This window comes from Mesoplodon densirostris, chromosome 11, assembly GCF_025265405.1.
Source record: "Mesoplodon densirostris isolate mMesDen1 chromosome 11, mMesDen1 primary haplotype, whole genome shotgun sequence".
Classification (NCBI taxonomy): domain Eukaryota; kingdom Metazoa; phylum Chordata; class Mammalia; order Artiodactyla; family Ziphiidae; genus Mesoplodon; species Mesoplodon densirostris.
Genome location: NC_082671.1, coordinates 47540092 through 47562507, shown reverse-complemented (window position 1 = coordinate 47562507; position 22416 = coordinate 47540092). Strand labels below are relative to the sequence as shown.

Here is a 22416-nt window from a genome sequence, read left to right as displayed (position 1 = left end):
GTCCAACATGTAGTGCAAGTTCCGGTCTCCTCCATTAAATTCTTGAAATTATTTGCTAATCTGAGGGCTACTTCATCCCTGACTCTGTTAAGAAACTATAAGCTATTGACACTCTCAGCGCCCACATTATTAGAAAAGACCAAATATCTTTCAGGCCTTTGTGGGGTTTCAAGGCAACATATTCCTTATTTACAAATTTGACTTAAGCGCATTATGTCATTACTTGCAAGTTGGCCCACCTTCACTGGGGACCCCTTCCAACAAACAGCTCTATAATCTGTCCAAACTGTGAAACAAAGAACCCTCCCCTTCATGCCCTCCAGAGACTCCTTCATTCTAGAGGATTTAGCATCCACCTCTCATGCCTCCTGGAGTCTCTAGACCACCCACGAGGACCACTTTCCCTCCAAGGCCATTCTGTCTCCTTGTGAATCATCAAAGAAACAAATCACACCTGGACAGATGGACCTGCAGGGGTTCTCTAGTTTGGCTGTAGATCTTGAGAAAACAATTCTTCCCAACAGCTGATATTATAAAAGCATTTTATTGAACACACTCTGGAGATAGACCAGATGGGATTGGGGTAGGGACTCTGTTTTGATGGTTTCGATACTGGAAAACATTGGATTCTTCTGTCACCGAGGACCAGGCTGTAGAGACCCAAAGGCTAATTGCAAGCAGAGCATAGAATCAGGACACAGAAGGCTAGAGACTGGGGGTTGGGCCTTTCAGGAACCAAAGAATGTGGGTCTGCGATAAACTTGGTCGACTAGACTCCAGAAAAAGAGAAAACTTAGCTTGGGCCACCACCTAGAAGAGGCTGTTGCCATGGCCAGCTTCTGCACTTGGGAGACAGTGACCTGCTGCAGGCTCTTAGCTCTTGAAGCTCTTCCGGGAGGAGGAGGTGGTGGAGACAAACTTGACGTTGGAGCTGCTGCCCCCGCCACTGCCAAAGCCCAGGCTTCGGCCACTGCTCGCACTGAAGCCGGAGCCGCCCATACTGAGCCCACCGCCTAGGCCGGCGCCCCCGCTGCTGCTGGAGTAGAAGCCGCTGCCGCCTCCACCAAGGCCGCCGCCCAGACCTCCGCCGAAGCCGCCCAGACCACCTCCAAGGCCGCTGCCAAAGCTGCCACCACCGCCGTAGGCAGAGGAGACGGTGTTCGTGACAAAAGCTGTGGAGAAAGGAGGGAGAACCTGGTGAGACCAGTCTGCCAGATTAGAGCCTAGGCATCTAATTTATTTGCTCCTGCTAGTGTCAGCGCTGTACTTGGCCACTTTTACAGAGTAGCAGATGAGCTAAGTCATTTAGTGAAGATCCCTAACAGAAAGCTGGTGAACACAGTAGGCAAGGGACAGTGCTAAGTCATCAGGGGGTGAGGGTCAGGGCAAGGCAGGGGAACAGGGTCCAAGACAGGTAAGATACAGGGCCTGCTCTTTAGGAGATAATAAATGAGCCCCATTGCTTCCTGTCTCAACCTGTGTTCTTTCTCCTCCACCACCTGCTTCTCACTAAGTGTATTAAATAACCATTTTGGGGATGGGAGTGTCTGGTATCTAGAAATAGCAGGATTCTGAGTTGGCACCAAGTACCCCATATTGTCATCATTGTTAATGTCTGTTCAAAGTTACTTACAGATGTTGACTGGTCCAACTCCTTCTCCACTCAGTCTGAAAGGGGAAAAATTGAAATAAGAGTTAAAAACTCCCCCCAAAGACACCATTAGTCTGTATGGATAACTCCCATAAGTCATGTTTAGAACTTGTTTTCTGAGCAAGGAGACTGCATGCCTGAAAAACTGCTTAAATTAGAGAAAGAGGCAGTTATCTGGAGGGACTTCCCAAGGAAGAGGTCTTGATCTAGAAACAGGTTATCAAAGGAAGCTTATAATTCACACTGTCCTCTAACTATTATATGGAAAATGTGAGGAAGAGGTTGTGGGAACTGTGAATATGTAGGAAGCAGTTTTTGCCTTGTAGGAGCTTACATTCTGTGAGAAGACCTGGCCTGGACAGAAATACTTCAGACAGGAGGTAGGCAGTGAGCAGTGTCAGAAGACTGAAGAAAAGCCAGTAGTTTGAGAATCCAAAGGCAGGTGAGTTTAACTCAGCTGGAGTAATCATGAAAGGCTTCCTGAAGGAAGAAGCACTTTAAGAATGGGGAAGATATTTGCTGGGTTGCTTGGTTGTTTGAAGGAGAGGCAGCATTCAAGAATACTGGTGGTGGGAATAGGGTCAGAAAGTGAGTTGTGGTCACATTGTGTAGGTCAGCTGTATGCCCAGGTGTCAGATTGGATTGGATTGGATCATCGGATTAATGATGGATAATCATCATGCACAAGATAGTGGCCACCTGTGTGTGTGTTTGACACCCTGCAGTGAAGAAGCAGCTCCACTTTATCAAATGTGAGGCCATCGTGGGCTCGTGATGTCGGCCGTGTCACGCACCTGCACTCTTCGCCCTCCAGCAGCTTCCTGTAGGTGGCGATCTCCACGTCCAGAGACAGCTTGGTGTTCATGAGCTCCTGGTAGTCCTTCAGTAGCCGTGCCATGTCCTGCTTGGCCTTCTGCAGGGCGTCCTCCAGCTCGGCCAGCTTGTTCCTGGCGTCCTTGAGAGCCAGCTCCCCACGCTGCTCTGCATCGGCGATGGCGGATTGCAGGTTGGTGCACTAGAGGGGAAGGAAGGAAGGGTGGGGACACTTTGGAGGCTGAGCTGGGCCTCAAGTGTCTCTTTCTGAGATTCCAGAGAGAAGCCAGCACATTTGTCCTGGTCATTGTGGATGGTGGAATAGTGAAATGCTGGTACTTGCTCCAGCTCTGTGTGTGTATGTGTGTGTATACTTAGAAAATGTAAAACAAAACAAAATAGGTCTGCCTTTCAAAGCTCAGGCCCCTTCTCTGCCTTCTTTCCCTACCTGCTTCTTGACGTTGTCGATATCGGATCTCATCCTCTGGATCATCCTGTTCATCTCGGAGATCTCATGCTTGGTGTTGCGGAGATCGTCGCCGTGCTGGCCTGCAGTCTGCTGCAGCTCCTCGTACTGATGCCACCAGAAAAGAGGAAAGAGTCCATTTATATGAGGATGGAAACACTTTCCCAGGTTCACAGGCGGGAGCTACCAAGAGCTGGCAAGTGGTGTAGTTATTGGGTGCCTGGGGCTGGTCTTCAATAATTTGCTCTTTTTGCCTTTGCTTTTCTAGAGACACTGGTGTGAAATTCAGTGAGATTCTCTTTAATATTCTTGAATTTATGTGGCAGATGCATGCATGACTGTTCCCATAACTCCTCCCAGTAGGCCTCAGCCAGTCTCGGGGCACATCCTTAGCATTTGGTCATGGCCTGGAATCCTAGACACGTTTCCATCCCTTGCTCAGGACACACTTGCACATTCGCCACAGCACCCACCTTGGTCTGGTACCAGGACTCGGCTTCTGTGCGGCTGCGGTTGGCGATCTCCTCGTACTGGGCCTTGACCTCAGCGATGATGCTGTCCAGGTCCAGGCAGCGGTTGTTGTCCATGGTCAGGACCACAGACGTGTCTGAGACGTGCGTCTGTATCTGGGACAGCTCCTGCAGGGAGATTTCAAGTCAGTCATGTGAGTCTGTGTTATTTAATAACAGGTCCATTCAAATCTTCTACTCATTGTACTTTGTCGACTTGAGAAAAATAAGAATAACCACCTACATAAAAAACTTAGGTCAGTTAATAAATAATCCAAATCACTACTAACTCTATTTTTGTTTAATTTAACAACTCTGAACATCAAGAAACCCCTACCGTGTAACCTCTCAGACTTGAATCTTCTTAGGTCATAACTTATTTTAAACAAAATTGAGTTATTTGTCGTGAGGTGGATGGACCTAGAGACTGCCATATAGAGTGAAGTAAGTCAGAAAGAGAAAAACAAATACCGTATGCTAACACATATGTATGGAATCTTAAAAAACAATGGTTCTTATGAACCTAGGAGCAGGACAGGAATAAAGATGCAGATGTAGAGAATGGACTTGAGGACACGGGGAGGGGGAAGGGTAAGCTGGGACGAAGTGAGAGAGTGGCATGGACATATACACACTACCAAATGTAAAATAGATAGCTAGTGGGAAGCAGCCACATAGCACAGGGAGATCAGTTCAGTGCTTTGTGACCACCTAGAGGGGAGGGATAGGGAGGGTGGGAGGGAGACCACAAGAGGGATGGGATATGGGGATATATGTATACGTATAGCTGATTTACTTTGTTATACGGCAGCAACTAATTCAACAATGTAAAGCAATTATACTCCAATAAAGATGTTTAAAAAAAAGAAAGAAAAAAAAGAATCTAGTTGTGTGGTCTGCCATGCTGGGGGTAAACAAAGACAGGATGATACTCCAGAAAGAGGAGATGGCTGGGAAAGGTATACCTGGGGCTCTAATAACTCATTTTAAATCTCACTCTGCAAAATGATTACTGAAGAGGTCTTTTGCTTTAAATTTGACTTAAAAAAAAAGAATTGGCTTTATTAAGTAATGTGAATAGTACTAAAGGAGTAGGAGAGACAAAAATGTGCCCATAGCTTAGGAACCACTGAAAGTCACTTAACCCTGGAGACCCTAATCCCTGGTGGTGTCCCCGTGACCATCTCTCTGGGTCCCAAATAGGGGGCATTTCTCACCGCCTCAAAGAACATCTTCAAGAAGTTGATCTCGTCCATCAGTGCATCGACCTTGGCCTCTAGCTCCACCTTGTTCATGTAGGCGGCGTCCACATCCTAGAGAAACAGGGATAGTTGGCACTGCACCCCATTTCTGCCTTGACTTAAATGAACAACACCTTAAGTGAGCATAACCACAGGCACAGGTTCTCTGCCAGCCACATACCTTCTTCAGCATCACAAACTCATTCTCGGCGGTGGTACGCTTGTTGATTTCATCTTCATACCTGGTGGTAAAAAGGATGAGAAGTGCTTATCAGAGGATGAGGCCTGGGGTCTGTACTGCATAAAGTCAACTGTGAGCCTGCTTTCCCACCAAAAGGGGCTTCTCACATCATATAGGCAGAGAGAGAGGGACAGTGGGAGCGTGAGCCTTTGGGCAAGGTCCTTACCCATTAGGGTACTGTTTTCTCTATAATTGCCTAGCAGATAACTATTCTTTTATTGCTATAATTCAGTTGCTTCAAGAACATTCCTGTAGAAAAGCTATGCTGTTTCTCCCCAACTCCACATCTAGTCAATTTCTCTAATGCTTTTTTTTTTTCAGCTTTCATAGCCTTTGAAAAAAAACAAAAAATTAGCAACCCAGCTGCTGGTTCATAAGGACTAAAGAAATACTTTGAGCCACCAAACTAGGTTACGTCATCAGTTCCTGCTTTGGGGGGAATCCATCAAAAAGCCAATGCTGTGTATTTTGAGTGTGTTGGGGAGAAAAGCCCCATAAAGCGAGGATTACATGACTGCTTTTTCCACCAGGTGGTACCAAGGGTGCTGAGTTTGTTACTCTGGCTAGAGGCTAAGTGCCTTGCAGAGAGACTGAGCTTGCAGCTAGAACTTTCTAAACAGCGACCTGGATTTTTTCCAGTACTTTAGGTGTCCATGGAAGGTTAGGTGTCCATGGAAGGGATATGTTTTCACCTCTTGGGAAAGGTATAAGCAGTAGTCTGGTTATAAAGTACATCTGGTGCCAAGACCCACCCCTGTCTCCACTCCACCCCAACTCACTTGTTCTTGAAGTCCTCCACCAAGTCCTGCATATTCCTCAGCTCTGAGTCCAGACGGCCTCTCTCCCCCAGGATACCATCAAGCTGTCTCCTGAGATTGTTGGTGTACTGATCAAACAAAGGCTCCAGGTTCTGCCTCACGGTCTTGGTGCCCTGCTCCTGCAGCAGGGCCCACTTGGTTTCCAGGACCTTGTTCTGCTGCTCCAGGAACCGCACCTGGAGGGGACAGAGTTCAAAGATGGACAAATTTGGATTTCACGTTTCAGTGATCAATTTCCCAGTTTTCCTCCCATCTCATTCTGTCCCCCTAAACCTTCCCATGATGGACAGTGCTTGGACTTGGGCCCCAGAGGGCAGGTCCAGAGTGAAGCGTCTAACCTCACTCTTCTAGGGGAGACAGGACACTTCTCCAGGGCACAGATAGCACTGGGCAAGGCTGGGCAGAGAGTGGCCTGGTGCAGGGGTGGCGGCAAAAGCACTTGGGCTGCTGCCCAATGAATTCATCCACCTTTCTGTGCAATCAGCCCTGTTACCTGGAGCACAGAATACATCTCTGCCCAACAGTAAGCAAGGATCCCTTGTGTGGTTATCTCTGAAGGGGAAGAATTAAGACCTTCTCTTCCAAGCTGCCAGTCTAATTAAGAAAGCAGGCCACAAATCCAGGACACAGAAACAGAGAAAAACATAACTGCAAACTATGAAGATATTTGCACAAAGTCAGGAAACTGTCCCTCTTTCCACTTTCTTTGGCACTTATTCCACACTCATAGTGGTTTTTCACAAAGAATCATGGCTCACCTTGTCGATGAAGGAGGCGAACCTGTTGTTGAGGGTCTTGATCTGCTCCCGCTCCTCGGTCCTGACCCGCTGGATGTTGGGGTCGATTTGCAGGTTGAGGGGAGTCAGGAGACTCTGGTTGATGGTGACCTCTTGGATGCCTCCAGGGGGGCAGACGGGGAAGCCAGAGCCCCCATAGCCACCACCAAAGCCAGCTCCACCACCGAGCCCAAAGCCACCACCAGCTCCACCGCCGAAACCAAATCCACTCCCGGCTCCGCCTCCAAAGCCATAGCCGCCTCCAGCACCGATGGCACAACCTCGGTTCCTGAAGCCACCGCCGCTACTGCTGATGGAGATCCTCTTGGAGCCGCCCAGGTTGTAGAGGCTCCGGCTGCCGTAGCCACCCATGCCACAAGCACCCCCAAGGCTGACCTTGCCAAAGCCGCCACCTCCACCCCAGGACCGGGACACGGAGGTGAAGCTGGTGCGGGAGACAGACGGGGTGATGGCAGAGGCGGTGCTGAAGCTACGGCCGCCCCCACTCCGGAAGGACACACTCGACTGGCGAGACATGATGGCTTGTTCCTAGTGGAGCAAGAGTAGTGGGCACTAGCGGTCGGGAGGTGCTGGAGAGAAAGAACAGATCAGGACAGCACGCAGAAAGGGGCTCTGTTAGCCAGGAGCGGCAAGCCACCCTTTTATCCTCTAGACCTGGGCTGGGCGGGAGAGTTGTCAAGCTGTGAATGATTAAGTGGGCTGGGCATGCCTGAAGGGCAGCTGTGAGCTCACCGGCACACCCGCACAACGGTGTGGGGTGCAAACGCTTTCTTCCTGGCAGGCTCTGCTCAGGTAGGGATAAACTTGCCTTGCAGCCCAGATGTCTTGGCAACAAACCTCTCTTCACCGTGGGAGCCCAGGGCTGTGAGTAGCCCAAAGAAGCAAGGGGGCATTTGGCCAATGTCCTGAAGGATCCTTCCAGGACCAGGGATGTTGTCAAGCATCCCAGCATGGTGTACGCTGTCCATGAACAGGAGGCTAGGGGGGCAGAGTGAATCCCCCACTGGCAGTGGTCTGCTTTGCTTACTCCCCTAATGAGAGGTTGTTTCAGGGATTTCAGCCCTTGGAAAGCCAAGTGTGGCCTGATATCTCAGCTCTATGCCAGAGGGGACAATAGACTTCGGTCCTCTACTGCAAAATTTCCTTTCCTGGAGGAGGCACAGTTATCCCAGAGCCCACTGGGCAGATTCTCCTGCAAGGTTCGGGCCATAAAGACTCCCCAAGCCCCAAGCTCCAGAAACAGAGTATGTGGGAGACCCCCAGCCCCCAGTCTATCCCACTTTGTTCTCTGCACGGGCAGACCCATCCCTCCACAACGCCTCCTAATTCGGCCTTTTCTGTGGCATTGAACTTTTCCCTTGCTCTTTGGCCTGGCCAGGACCCTGTGGGTTTAAGTAAACCCAGGTGTCCCATGCAATCAATAGCCCCCCACCCGCCCGTGAAGTCCTGAGACTCAGCCTGGCAGTCACGTCTCTCTTCAGGGGGAGCTCCTCTGCCGGCTCCCCAGCACCCCAGGTGTGTTCCAGCAAGCCCTCAGTGATTCCACTAGGGAAGAAATGAGTCATCGTATCTGTTGATACAAGCTGAAGGCTGCCACAAACACATACCTACAGGAGCTTCCATTCTCATTAGGAACATGTTGAGAGTTGGCCGGACTGTTAAACCAGTGAACCGCCCTGTTCCAAGCAGCGGGAATTGCTGGGCTTTCTCTGAGCTCCAGCCCGAACCCTCCTTCAGGGCCTGGAGAATGAAAAAGGAATTCTAAATCTATGGATCGTCCTGCCAGAGAGACTAGAAGGGGCAGGTTTGGGCGACCAGACAGCTGGCCTAACAATCTGCTAAAGTTGTCTTAGAAAGCCCCCATGTCCCACCTCCCAGGAAGACACCTCTTCAAAGCTTGTCCGGATGGGCTATGGTACCAGACGGAGGACAAGGAGTCTAGTTGGGTTTTACAAGTGTCTGTCTTAGACCACACCCCGTCTTTTTGGCTGCAGACCTGAGTGGGCTCACATCTCTTCCTCCCCAGAACAGAAGCAGGACTCTCAGGCAGTGCCTCGGCCATTAAGAGCTGTGGGCCGGACCGGGGGGCACCCCTGGGCTGGGGCTGGATGAAGGGGTAGGGTGAAGGTGGGTTTGAAGCCTTGAGGCTAAGCAGGTACGTTCTCAAGGGTAAAGGAGTGAGGACCCAGCCGTGGCTTAGGAATCTCTAGTCAGGGCCTGCAGCTGGCCACAAGGCAGCCCTGGCTGTGGAAAAATGACTCGGAGCCGCTGGTATCAGCCGAGAGGTGATTGCTCATCAGAGACTATGATGAGAAAGCAGTGGACAGGTAAATCCAGACAGACAGGTCAATGGCCAGAGCTGGCCTTACGGGTCTTGGACAATGAGGTTTGGTTGCCTCCCTCCCTGAAGGATTCCTGAGATACTCAAAGATGCATTTTACTGAGCTTGTCAATTTCACACTTTCTTGCCTCTCAGGGAACAGACGTGAGTGTCTTGGGGGCCCTGAGACATACGGGTAGACTCTCAGCCCCTGACAGAACAGATCTGGGGACTCCTAGCACGAGTCCTCTCCCTCCAATGGAAGGTCACTCTCAGGGTATGTCCCCCCGCTGCCCACTCCCCACCAACACACACACATCCTGGGTCTAGTCTCCACTGACCTTGGGAAGCCCCACCAGAACATTTGCTTCTCCCCATTCCTCCTCCTCCCAGAAAGGAGCAGGACTCGGTGGAACAGGAATGCATTCTGGCCAGCCTGAGAATGGCTGGAGTGTGCCAAGCTCAGATTCAGATGCCAGGGACAAGTCATTGTGGCTGGGAGTGTTTGGATGCCTCACTGGGGGAAAAGCATCTCTCTCTGTGGGAACTCTCCCGCAAGCTGGCAGGGCAGCCCCTCTCACAATGCCAGACCCGGATGGCTACTAATAGTGGTGATGCTCCCCTGGGGAACCAGGCCCCAGCACCACTACAGTGCAGGAGAGTCCCACCCCAGCCTGGAATTTCACCATGGCAGTAAGAGAGAGATTACACAGAGCTTGCCGAGCTTTTCTGCCAGGCATTCTCACAGAGACAGTTACCAAGGCTTGGCAGGACATGTTAATTAGCTTCTCCAGGCATCATTTTCCTCATCAGCAAGAGGCAAGTGCAGGACTGAAGGAGCTGCAGTGGCTGTCCCTGCTGGTCTCCGTGTCAGAGGGGGACAGGGGCAACTGCCTTGTCCTCCCTCATAAGGTGTGAGAACGTAGAACATGGGCAGCATTTGTCCACAGGGACGCACCTCACAGACCAGGCAGGAAGTAGGATTGGTCCAGGTGACCGTGGGACAAGGATTAGGCAAATCCTGTGATCCCAGCCTAGAGCTCCCTCCATGGATCCCCCAGCGCTATCTGTGTGCCTTTCATAGAAGACAATGGAATTGACATATTTAATGGGAGATGGTTTGGCACACGCCCTCTAGGTTTCCCCAGACAGTAGACTCCCCCAGGTTAGGGAGCACACCTGGCTCGCCTTGCCGCACCCTCAGCCCAGCCGCGCACACTGATGGGGCTCAGCAAACAGTTTCGAACTGAACTGACAGAATAAGGTCATCTCCCTTCCCTAGGTCTTTGTGGGAGGCCCTCCCCAGCCCCATGCCAAGTCCCAGGGTCCTGTCCATCTGCTGCTGTCCCTGGCTTCCCGTCCAGAGAGCAGATCTCTTGTCCCCTTTAGCCTGGGCACCCTCTGAGGACAGAGTTCATGACTCTTCATCCCTTGGACTTCCCTTTATTCCTCTCCCCCAGCCCTCAGCCCCAGCAGCCACATCCCCCTCCAGGAGAGAAAGAAAGCTGCAGTGTCCTTGTCTTTGTGGACCTTCTATCCCATGCTTGTTCAGCACAGACAGTGGGGAGCAATAGTTGAGGCATGAGTCACCTATTCATTGGATGATGGTTGGCTTCCTCATCTGGGAGCACGGAGCCAGATCCAGCAGAATGGGGGACGGAGCCCAGAGCCAGCCCTCTCAACTCCTCACAAAGCCCTAGCCTCAGGGAGGAATTGAGGGAAGAATTCTCCTGCCTCCACCCAAAGCCAGAGGGAACTCTGGGTCCCAGCTTTGATCTCAGATTCTGGATTCTCAGAACTGCAGGGGCAGAGAGGAGTCGGGCCCCTTTGCGGATGGGAGAGCAGGATCCACCACCCCTCCTTCATGTGGCCACATCTGGCAGAGGCTGCCTTGTCGATACAAGTACTACCCTGCCTCTCTAGGACCCTCACGTCTGAGAAGAGGCCTGGGTAGAAATGCACATGTCCACAAGTAAAGGAACCACTATGTCTTGGCTTTGGAGTGGCTTGGAGGGGTCCCCTGCTGCCATTATTTGGGTCATGGTGACAAGGGGGCCTTTGGAGTTGACTTCTCTTGTGCAAGGGCTTCACACAAATTGTGGGTCCCAGCAGAGGTACAAAAGACCGTGCCCACCCCCCAGGCCATGTCTTGGTCCTAATCCAGCCCTTGAATTGCTGGGATCCCAGACACAAAGCCCAGCTTTCAACGCAGCTTCCCCCACTGGGGCTGGGTGATACAGCAGGAAAGGGGTCTGGGTTCATTGGAGGAGGCCGTGGGAGCTGGAATGGGAATTTCAAGCTGGCTGGGGTTGACTGGAAGGGTGAGGCCAACAAGTAGGAGGCTGTGGGGAGCAGCCTTGGCCCCCACCCCTCAGACTGAGCTGGCGATTGGCACTGGTGGGGCGAGAACCACAGAGCAGAGCTCTCAGCCTCCCTCCAACAGGTCCCTGCAAGTCTGGGGAATGTTCTTTCCTCATTGGAAAGGTATTTTGCCCACGGCATAGCAAAGTCTTTGAAAGTCTCCCTCAGTTGATTGAAACTATGGACTGGATATCAACAAATACTTTAATTAGTCAGAGGGACTAAAAAAAGGGACATACAGCAAAAACCTCTGTGCTTTGCTTTCTCATGGAGGGTGGTTTTATTTTTCTTTTAATAAACACTCATATAGGACTTACCATATACCAGACCCTGTCCTACAAACTCCGCATCTGTGAATCTAAAATTACAAAGAAGGGCTTTTACCATTTTCTTGGCCTTTGCTTTTTTCCTTACACGTGGGTGTGGGCATGCCTGGTACTCCAGGAATTCGCAGACTTTCTCTACAATGGAGAGGCAGGGACATGATTCATTTATACCAGGCTTCTACCTTTATAGGGTCAGAGGCATGCTGGGAAACATTTTTACATCCCTAACCTCCCCAATGGTTTTTTTTTTCCCTTCCTGTTCCCTTCTCTACCCCCAGCATACTAGTGACTTCTCATCCAGGGATGAGGAGATGAAGGTAGAGACGGGAGCTGCCCTCCTGGAGTACGTGTCTGGTGTACCACTTCCGCATCCTGAGGAGGTAGGGCAAGGTGCGTGGACTGAGGCTTGTTTCCATCTCCCAGGTGACGAGGTCCAATTACTGGGGCATGATTCAGTGTAGAGAGTGATGATACGATAGGGAAGAAAAGAAAGAGACAACAGTGCAGAGGCTGGAGATGTTATCCCTCCCAGGGCTGGTTTCTGAAACACATCTGGAGTTTGGACAGTCCCAGAGGCAAATGGTCGCCTTCCCAGCCTAGCCATACCCTCTGCACGTGCTCTCAGCTCCTGCACATCCCCCAGGTACACAGATCGCTGGCCTCATCCACTGTCCACGGGGACCACCAGGCACTGTCCAGGGCTCGTGGAACCAGGTTAGCTTTTCCAAGAGAGACACAGCATCAAAGGCACCTGAGAAAAGAAAGAACACAGGAACACGTGTACCAATCATCTGATCACTTCTTCATCCAGAACGTGTGTTTTGAGCAGTTGTGGGGTGCCACGCACTGGGCCGCAGTCAGGGTACAGCCATGAACAAGACAGGCCCGGGGGGAGATGCAGGGTCTGAGGACAGGCCTGGGTCCTGCCAGGCGCAGGATGGTTTACCCACACCACTCTCCTGGTGACAGGCGGTGGCCATGCCAAGGCGGGCTTAGGGAATCCTGCCTGACTTGCTTTCAGGAAAACTCAGCTCCCACAAGCCATTCCCGGCAAGCCTTGGCCATACTTGCTTATGTGAATCTTCTGACACTGATTCCTACCTTCACTCTCCCCCTGCCTGTCCATGCCCAGGTGTCCACCAGGAACCCATTCCCAGAGGAGGAAGCTGAGTTCAGAGAGGGAAGACCTAACCCCAAATCCCCCAGCGAGCTGCTGTCAGAACCAGGACCAAGCCAGGGCCCGTCCCACGTGCTGCCATTGCCCTGCGCTGCCTCGCCTGCACCCTAGCAAAAGCCCACGCATGTCTCACTCGAGGATGCGTGTCTCGGCCCCCTTTGGAGAACCACTTCCCCAGGCCAGTGTGGAAGGAGGCCTGCGTGTATGAGGCCACTTATGGGTGATGCAAATTTACTGCTTCCCACCTCACCTCCATCCAGAGCCCTGGCAGCTTCTGACGCTGAGCCGGTCTTTCCCGGGCGAGACCAGCCTCAGGGCAAGACCAGCCTCAGCCAAAGTCAGCACCAGGGCCCTTCTCCAGGGCCCTTGCCTGTGCCAGGCCTCTAGGTCCCAGAGGCTGTGGCGCTGACCAAAGATGGGAAGAGGAGTGGTTGATGGAAACCACTTTCTGCCCTGCCCCTCTCCCCACCTCCTACTCCCACTGAGTGAGAATTCACACCTCACTCCGTTTGCCAGGGTTCAGAGCCCCGCAGTGCTCTCTGCTGGCTCTAGTCAAATCGTATCCTCTGAAACAGTTCCAAGGGCTCCCCATTCCACTCAACCGTCCTTGGGTTCCCATGGCTGTTCAGCTCCCCAGCCAGAGGGATCCATCCACACCCACACCCCAGGGCCTACCTGCTCCCCTGCTTTCATGCTAAGAGCAACAGCCAGCTGAGTGCTGGCTCCATCTCTGTCTCTCTGTCTCTGTGTCTCTCTATCTCCCTCTCTGTCCTGATGTCCCACAAACATGAAGCAAAGGCCCAGATGTTTTCCCAGACAGTCTCTTCCAAATGGGGGAGACATGTCTGATGATTGCTATATGGAGTGCCTCTCTGAAACTCTGAACTTTCCATGATCCCAAAACAGCTCAATATATGGGTTGGGTCAGTGCCCAGGATGTGTTCTGTGGCATCATAAAAGGCAATAACAACAGCCACACTTATAGAGCACTGACTGTGTGCCAGGCATGGCTCTGGATGTATCAATTCATTTAATCTTTACAACCCCAGGAGATGGGCCTATTATTCATTATCCCTATTTTACAGATGAGAAAACTGAGGCTCAGAGAGGTTAAGTAGATGGTCAGTGACAGAGCCTAGATAGGAATCCAGGTAAGTGTGGCTCCAAGAGCCCTTGTCTTCACCATTGTGGATACTCAAGTTGTTGGCCGGTGACCCTGACTTGACCCTGAAGAGGAGGCCTTTAGCTGCAGCTCTGGTCTCCAGCCAACCTGTGAGGGCAGCAAACACAGAGGGCCTTAGATGCCACTCGGCAGTCAGTGTTCTCAGTGTCTTCCAGAAACCCTCAGGGAGAAGAAGCTCTAGCCTTGAGTGGAGATAGGGGAATGGATCCCTGGGGAGACCCTTCCCCTCTCTGAACTGTCAGAACCTGTGGTGAAGCAGCTGGGACCCTGGGACAAGGTTCCCGTGAATTGGGGTCACTCTATACAATGTTCCTGGGAGTGAAGCTTGGCCTACTGCTGTTCCTCTGCCCACTTCCCTAGCACCAGACACAAAGCAAAGGTTCAGGTGCCTTTGGGGTAGTCTCTTCCAAAGGTCCAGACATGTCTAATAACCTCATGTGTGGACTGGTGCCTTCGTTCAACCTTCAGTTTTTCTTCTATGTCTCGTCTCTCCCATCCTCCAAGGTCCCTATGGCCAAGACTCCTAGACGGGGCCCCACAGAACTTTGCTCTGAATGAGCAGAGGCCACGAACAGGAGAGGATGAAATGGGATGACCCAGCCTGATGTTCATTTGCCATTTGTAATCTTTGGGATGGGCTGAGCTAGCCAGTGGCCTCACAGGTATTACACCAACTCCTTGCATGAGGCTGCCCCACTCAGAAAAGAAATGAACCCCATTTCATTCAGACAGGTGGTCTTATCTCTTTGGGTGACACTAGGCCTGATTTCTTCTAGCCCCTCTTTGAAATGAATGACCATTGGAGGCTTGCTCTGTGCCTGACATTGAGCTAAGACTTAACATACATTGTCATATTTGCTACTCATGTTACCGATAGGCAATAAAGCATCATTATCCCCATTTTCTGAACCTCAGAAAGGAAATGTGTCTTATCTAAGGTCACACAGCTAATAAGTGTCACACCTGAGAGTTGAGCCCAGGTCTGGCTGGTCCTAGAGCCCATGTTCTTAACCAGCACACGAGTGTTGGTGCCCAGCGGACCTTGAGGAGCCCAGAGCACCCCTGATCTCCATCAGCAGCCCATACACCAAAGCCTCTTTAAATAAACATACCACCTAAATGAAAACAGTATGCTCCCAGGCAAACTAGCTCTGAGACCAAGGCTGCCATACAATTGCCTCTCTCTAACTAGATCACAGCTCCTAAACTCTAAGCCCGACCCATAAGAAAATTCTGGAGGCACCATTAGGACCATCAACACCACAATGCCCCAGCAAGACGGAACTTCCCAACTGTCTGGATCTACAGGCCTGAGTGTTCTCCACTGATCCATCGCTTCCCAGGCAGGGTATGAGCCAAGGAGTGAACAAAAGCTCCTTTCACTTTGACCCTCCCCCTGCCCCCACATGCCCCGCTTCCCTCCTCAGCATCCCAGGAGTCCCAACCGGTTCCAGAGTTTGCCCGAAAGACTTGTCTCACCCATTGGTCTCCTCACCCTCCAGGCTGCCCAGGAAGGGGCAGTCTCACCATTCAGAGCTGGGGAGACACTCAGCAGCTCTCCATGCCTCACAGCCAGAATGTCATGACCTATCCAGCCTCTTGGACAGCCTCCAGCTGACCTGGGCATCCCCAAGGGCTGGGCCTCCTCACTCTGGCACCAGCTATGGCCCCCTGAAGGTTGGCACACTGCCCTCAGCAGAGAACAGTAACATGTTATGGTCTGCAAGCCCTCAGAGAGAACATGGCTCCATTGTTCTGAGACTGGAAAATGATCTCATGATAACCATGTGAATGTAGGTTAGCCCCAGTCTCTCTGTGAAGCGCGGTCCCCTTTTGCTTAAGAACATAAAATAGCTTCTTACTGGCCTTAAACTCACTTCCACATTCCTCTGGGTCCCCCTACTCACCATCCCTCCTACCATCTATGGTAGGCAGAACAATGGCACTCAGATGTCCGTGCCCTAATCCCCAGAACCTGGGAGTATGGTATTTTACATGGAAAAGGGAAATTAAGGTGCAGAAGGAATTAAGGCTGTTAGTCAGCTGACCTAAAAATTGGGACACTATCCTAGATTATCTAGGTGGGTCCAATGTAATCCCCTTAAATGTGGAGGAAGGAGGCAGGAGGGGGAGGAGGTCAGAGTGATGTCAAATGAGAACTTGACTACCATTGCCAACTCTGAAGAAGGGAGGAGAGGGGCTGTGAGCCAAGGAATGTGGGTGGCCTCTGGAAGGTGGAAAAGGCAAGGAAACAGATTCTCCTCTAGAACCTCCAGAAGACACGTAGCCCTGCCGACATTTAGCTCAGTGACACTCATTTCAGACTCTGATCTCTAGAACTATGAGAGAATACATTTGTGGTTTTGGTCATTGGTTACAGTAGCAACAGAAAATAAATACACCATGCTATCCAGATTCTGCTTTGACCAAGGAAATCCACCCTGCATCCTCCACATGCAGGTTACCCTCCCCCCACTTCAAGATGTCTTCCTTGCCTTCTCCACCCAGCCCTGCCTGCCCCTCCCTCTCCCTGTATTCTGTTCCTCACAGTTCCCCTCCAAAATCTGCCCACTGCCCAGGCTCACCTGTCACCTCATTTACTCATCCATCCCACAAGTTGTACCACTGGGAGCTGGACTAGGCCTACGGGACAACAGCGAATAGGCTACACTCACCATCTGCTGGGGGTCCTCTGCTTGGATGCTTGTTTTTCTGCCCCGGGATCTGTATGCATTTCATCCACTGCTCTCAGCTTGGAGTTCAGTATGGATTGGGTCCCTAATCCCACCTTCCTCAGTACTGACCTTCCCTCCAACCTGTCCACATCCCCTTGCCCAGAGCTCAGCAGGGGCAGTGCCCGGTGTGCACTGACTGGCACAGTAGCTCACCCGCTGGCTGAGGGCAGGGAGAACTCGGGCTGGAACAGGCCCAGTCTTTGCTTCCTATTTGATGAAAGCAAGCCATCAAGCCATACCTGCTCCACCCTGGGACCTGGCCTCTTGGAGTGAGCACAGGCTGCTTGGTGAAGATCACCCCACCTTGCCAGGGTCTGTCCTGTCTTTTTAAGAGGATTGGTCTCTCAGCAGCTCAGTGGCTCACTTCCTGGCCAGTTAACTTTGCCCATTGCTGCCTTTGTCCACCTTGGGTTCTCCCCCCATCACCTGCCAGCTCCTGGTCTTCATACTGGTGAGGCCAAGAAAGGGAAGATGGCAGTTCGTAGGGAAAGAGTTTCTGCCAGCTGGTAAAAAATGTGTCTGCCCTAGAAGATGACACCATGATCACCGTCTTCCTGAGGATGTTGACCCGATGGACAGATGATGACATTTCCCAGTGTTCCAGCTCCTTGAGAGGGAGGCTGTGGACACTAGCCCCACCCTTTCCCCAGACAGTACCCAGAGGGCTTTCTTCAAATGTCATGGACTCTGTCCATCTGCCCAAAGCCTCACAGCCTTCCCGGTTGGCAAGGACAGAGAGCACTTTTGTGATAGAATTAGGACAGAGGTTTAGTCCTGGAGGAGAACCAGGGTGTACCCGATAGGTCTATCTCATAACGACCTCATCTGGGAGCACAAGCTAAAGTAGCTCTGGGCTACTCGGGAATTGTGCCCTCCCCTTGACCTACACCCTCGTGAGGATACCCACGGTCTGTGTCCCCTACCATGTCCCTACAGATAACTGAGCAGCTGGGCTATGGCTCCTCCATGGCTGGGGACAGCCCCAATAGCAGTGGAAGGAGGAAAGTAGGTGTTGTCTTGGGTTTGCTCCCTGAAGAAAGTGATGCAGCATGCATATCCCAACACCCAAACGTTGGGTTCATGGTACCAAATTGGGCCCCATCTGCTGAGTCAGCTGGGCAGGCACCTTCAAAGACCTCCAGCTTACCTACCTTGCTCTGGTACCCAATTCCAGCTGGGCCTCAGGCTGTGTGGCACATTGGCCACATTCTTCAAGCTGACACTCTCAGATCCAGGCTGTGGTTGTTTTCCATGGACAGGAATCCTGACACGACTGATGCAGGGTCTGCATCCAAAAATCTCCTGAGGGCTGAGGGAGGGAGCCCATTCTATCAGGTTTCAGAGTGTCTCTCTCCCTGTTCTCCTTCATCTGCTCCCAGCAATCAGAACTGGCCTTTAACTGGCCTATCAAGCATCTCCCCTCAGGCACCAGGGAATATGGCCAAGGAGCCACCCGGCCCTCCCTGTCCTCAGCCTGCCTCTGAGAACCATAGTTATGTCCCTCCCACCTTCCCTCGTTGGAGGGTCACACTGAACTTGCCGGGAGGGACCAGAGAGGGCGCCCTTTCCCAGGTGCTCTGGAGGTCAGTGAGGGGGCTGTCTTCTCCGCCATCCACCAGCCCATTTCAGATATGTCTCATTAGAAGACAGTTCTTCCTCACTGTGAGTTGAAATCAGCCTCCTTCCAGCATCCTGTTCTGCTCTATGGAACTACGCAGGAGATCAATTCCTCTTTCCCTTTGGTGAAATTTTTTTGTATTGGGGGACATTTCTCAGTCACGATCTCTCTCTGACTTGGAGGACACTGACTCCCAGGGAGAATAATCCGGTTATCTCCCAAGCTGTCTACACTGCGGCAGCCTGCCTGACCCTGCTCTTCTCACTGCCTCAGGTTCTGGCTGCAGCCCCCTTAGCCAACCCAGCCCCAGGCTGGGATTTCTGGCCTCTCCAGCCTGTGCCTGTTTGCTCCTCTCTAATATGGATACTACTCCTTAAGTGTTTCCCAAACTATAGTCATTCAAGTGCCACCATCAGGATCTTGCCCACGTCTCCAAACTTGTTATACTGTTATTTTCTTTAATATTTTTTCTTTAAACTGGCTTGCCTAATATATTTATTTTATAAGGCAACTTTGTTAACTACTGAGTGACATCTCTTCTAATACACATCAAAATAACGCCAGAACTACAAAACAGCCTGAAATGATTTTGTGTGCCAGCAGTGCTAACTGCTAACCATCTCTGCTTTGGAACAGAAATAGACCCTCCCCTCCGTTTCCTGGCTACTTTTGTCCATTCTCCAGCCATATAGCCAGGTCTTGCTGTCTGCTCCTGGGCCTCAACTCTCGCCAAGCAAGGACCCCCCTCGGGGGCACTTAGGAGAGATGGGGGCCGGGGCGATAACCTGGGCTGCTTTATATTCTCAGAACATCCAGCTGTGAACCTGGGCCAACAGGTACACCTGACCCAGAGTCAGGGAGGTGGAGAGTCCATTTCTGTAATTATACCACTGAGTGTCTGGAAACCACAAATGAGCACTTAGAAAGGCAAATTACAGTCTTTAGAGGACAAGAGGGTGAGTGTAGCAAGCAGCAGATTCTGACCAGGCAGTCAAAACAACCGGGGCTGTGGGCAGTTTGGCCCAGGTGTGTTTCAGGGAAGAGGGAGGTGGCTGAGGCTCCTGAGTCCATCCCCACCTGAAACAGGTAGAGAGATGCTGAGAAGCACTCCCCCGGCCTCAGGGAAGAATTCCTAAAAAGCTGCTCACCTCGAGGCATCTGCCACCTCCCCAGGGCACCGGGTTCATGACAATGACCACACTGGCTACCCCCTAAGGGTGGCCTGATCACGTGGGCATTAGGAGCCTTTCATGGACTTGACCATGTCTGGCGGTCCTGCCCAGTCCACAGTGCTTGCTGCAGACTTACCCTTTACCCTCCCAGACCCGTATCATTGGTCCCACACAGAGTCCCCAACTGCTCTGGAACAACTCTCCCAATACTCCGTCCTGGAGATGGAGCCAGGCCCTGGAGCAGACACAAGATGAGGACAGTGAATTTCCTGTCACCCCTCTCCAGCACACTGTACCCCATCAGGGTAGGAGAGAGTGCAGGGGCCACTTCTGGCTGGTGACCCTAACCACATTTCATAGTCTCTCCAGCCCTAAGTTTCTTTATTTATATAAAATAGGGATACTAATGGAGTTGTTGATGAGGATTGAATAAGGAAATATCCTTAAAGAACCTAGCTCATCATCTGGCACACGGGAAACCCTCAAGAGACAATAGCAATTATCATTATTCTTACCTTCTGATGTTCTCTCTGTACTTATTTCTCATCTCCTTGATGGGCTCAGCACCACCCCTACTTCATCCTCTTGGCCTTCGACACCCAGAGCTTGACCTTGGTGCTTAGTTCTGCTTCTGTCAGTGTCCCAAGTGTAAGTCCTACGTCCAGGAGCACCTTATACTTGGGCACGAAGGGCTCCTGCCCTGGACCCCACTTTAGCGGGCCCTGCTGTGGCCCCTCTCAGCCACCCTCTCCCCACAAAGCAAGGAGTGTGCAGGGCCACAGGGACAAGATCTTCTGAAGCCACGCTCCCCTTCTAGACCAGCTTAAGTAACTAAGACCACAGAATTCCCTGCCCCGTACCCCCAGCCCACATCCAGGCCTGTGCAGGCCTCCTCCCAGGGCCTTCCTCAGTGCACAGACTGCCTTGCTGGTGGGCACTCCTCCAGGCTGCTTGTGGGTTGTAGCTGGAGTTTGGAGATGTAGGCTGGGGTTTACATGGGGTCCTTGCAGTGAGGACAGAGCCAGGGCTAGGAAGCGAAAGGGGCAGGGTGAAGGCAGGAGCTGGGAGTGCTCTCTGCTGCCACAATTCTGACCTGGAACTCTGAGCAGTCCAAGAATACTCCATTTGAGGCTGGCTGGCCAGCCTGTTGGGGACCCAAAGCCTGGACATCTCAGTAGGGTTGAGACCATCTCTGCCAGGTCCTGGGCCACCAGGCTGGAGACATTTTGGAAATCAAGTCTTTGACTCAGTGTGTGGAGGGGATGGGGTTACCTGGGTGCCTGGGGGGTGCCTGGGGCTCTCAAGAGATATCCAGATGGCAGATGTTGCTGACTGTATTCAGCTTGATCCTTCAAGGTCCCTGGGCTAAGGATTGGGACGCAGAGGGAAGCTGCTGGGATCTCCCCCAACAACAGCAGATGCAAAGCCGAGGTGTCCAAATACCTGAGCCCTCTCTCAGAGGCTGATATAAGCTAATTATTTTATCAGATGTTTTCACTGTTTTTGCTTAGGCATTTTCCCCATTTTCCATGCCCTTTTCTGAAGATGCCTTTTTGAGAATCCTGGACCCAAGCATTTTATACAGAGTGAAAGAATTTAGGTTTGTTTTCATCAATGATTATCCTACACTCAAACGTGTGGAAATAAGTAGCTAAGCAGGATAATTAGATAAATATGTGAGTTTGGACATGCATGTGTTAATTATGTATATCCTTATGTATATCGAGTCACTTGGATCTGATTTTCCCACCTGCTAGCTGTGTGACCTTGAGCAAGTTAGTTAAACTCTCTAAGCCTCGGTTTCCTCATCTAGTAGCTCTCTGGATAAACTCCTTCCTTATTCTGCAGTTACACGGGGTCACTCATCTCCTTCCCAAAGTGTCCTTTCTGTTCCTGCCCCTCTACTTTTGCTTACACTGTTTCTGATGCCTAGGAGTCCCTTATTCTACATCTCCATGCATTGAGAACAGCATTTGTCAAGGCTAGCTCAAGTGCCACTTCATCCAGGGGGCCACGACCCCCAACTCATCCTGCGAGAAGACCCACCTTGAAAGCTGGAAGGGAACCTGGCCATTCACTCAGCCCAACCCTGTAATTTAACAGACAAGGAAACTGAGAGCAAACTGAGGCAGTGAACTAGAGACAGAGTCAAATGTCCTTTTACCTCTTCACCTCTGGGTCCACAACCCTCAGGGCCACCCTTATAACTTGTACTTATTATTGCTTCTATAGGTCTCTGTGCCTCCCTTAGATCACAAGACCTCTGAGGGCCAGAATCATACTGTATTCATTCTATTCCCCACCTCCACTCCTGCCCTGCACCAGTTCTCTCTCTCTCTCTCTCTCTCTCTCTCTCTCTCTCTCTCTATATATATATATATATATATATATATATATATATATATATATATATATATGGCATTAGCTCACATAAATAGGGAGGCTGAGAAGTCCCAAGACCTACAGTTGCCAAGCTGGAGACCCAGGTGAGCCAGTGGTGTAGTTCCAGTCTGTGTTTGACGGTCTAAGAGCTAGGAAAACTAACAATGTAAATTCCAGTCCTAGGGAGAAGACCAATGTCCCAGCTCGCATATTCAAGTTGGCAAACTTGCTCCTTACTCAGCACTTTGCTTCTGTCTGGGTCTTCAGCTGATTGGATGAGGCCCACCCACAGTGGGAAGAGCAAACTGCTTCCCTCAACCTACAAAAGGTTCAAATGTAAATCTCATCTAGAAGCATCCCCACAGACACACCTGGAATAATGGTTGACCAAATGTATGGGCACTTTATGGTCCAGACAAGCTGACACATAAAAATAACCAATAAATGTCTATTTAGTTTAACAGAGAAAAGTCCCATTTTGATCCCTGCCCAAAACCCATATGTCTCATTTGAAAGCTCCTTTTGTTCTGATCTCTGACTAGTGTTGTGCTGGACCCAGTTCTGCTGACTTACAATAGCCAATTGATAAATTTTCAAGAATCTTGT

At 51.2% G+C, this 22416-nt stretch overlaps 1 protein-coding gene across 1 annotated transcript; it reads right to left on the bottom strand.

Annotated features, from left to right (window-relative positions):
* Positions 1-873: 873 nt before the first annotated feature.
* LOC132498971 (keratin, type II cytoskeletal 5) lies at positions 874-7052 on the bottom strand. The gene is made up of 9 exons (XM_060113282.1): positions 6498-7052; positions 5701-5915; positions 4862-4922; positions 4657-4752; positions 3404-3568; positions 2913-3038; positions 2446-2666; positions 1634-1668; positions 874-1172 (listed from the first exon to the last, which is right to left on the bottom strand). Exons 1-9 carry the CDS (start codon positions 7050-7052, stop codon positions 874-876), a joined length of 1773 nt encoding a protein of 590 aa, XP_059969265.1.
* Between the last annotated feature and the right edge of the window lie 15364 nt (positions 7053-22416).

Excerpts from the sequence above, each read along its gene's own strand:
- LOC132498971 (XM_060113282.1), bottom strand. The coding sequence starts at position 7,052 with ATGTCTCGCCAGTCGAGTGTGTCCTTCCGGAGTGGGGGCGGCCGTAGC. Across the intron at positions 5,916-6,497 it reads TCGCCTCCTTCATCGACAAG|GTGCGGTTCCTGGAGCAGCA; the intron begins GTGAGCCATGAT and ends TGTCCCCTCCAG. Across the intron at positions 3,039-3,403 it reads AGTCCTGGTACCAGACCAAG|TACGAGGAGCTGCAGCAGAC; the intron begins GTGGGTGCTGTG and ends TGGTGGCATCAG.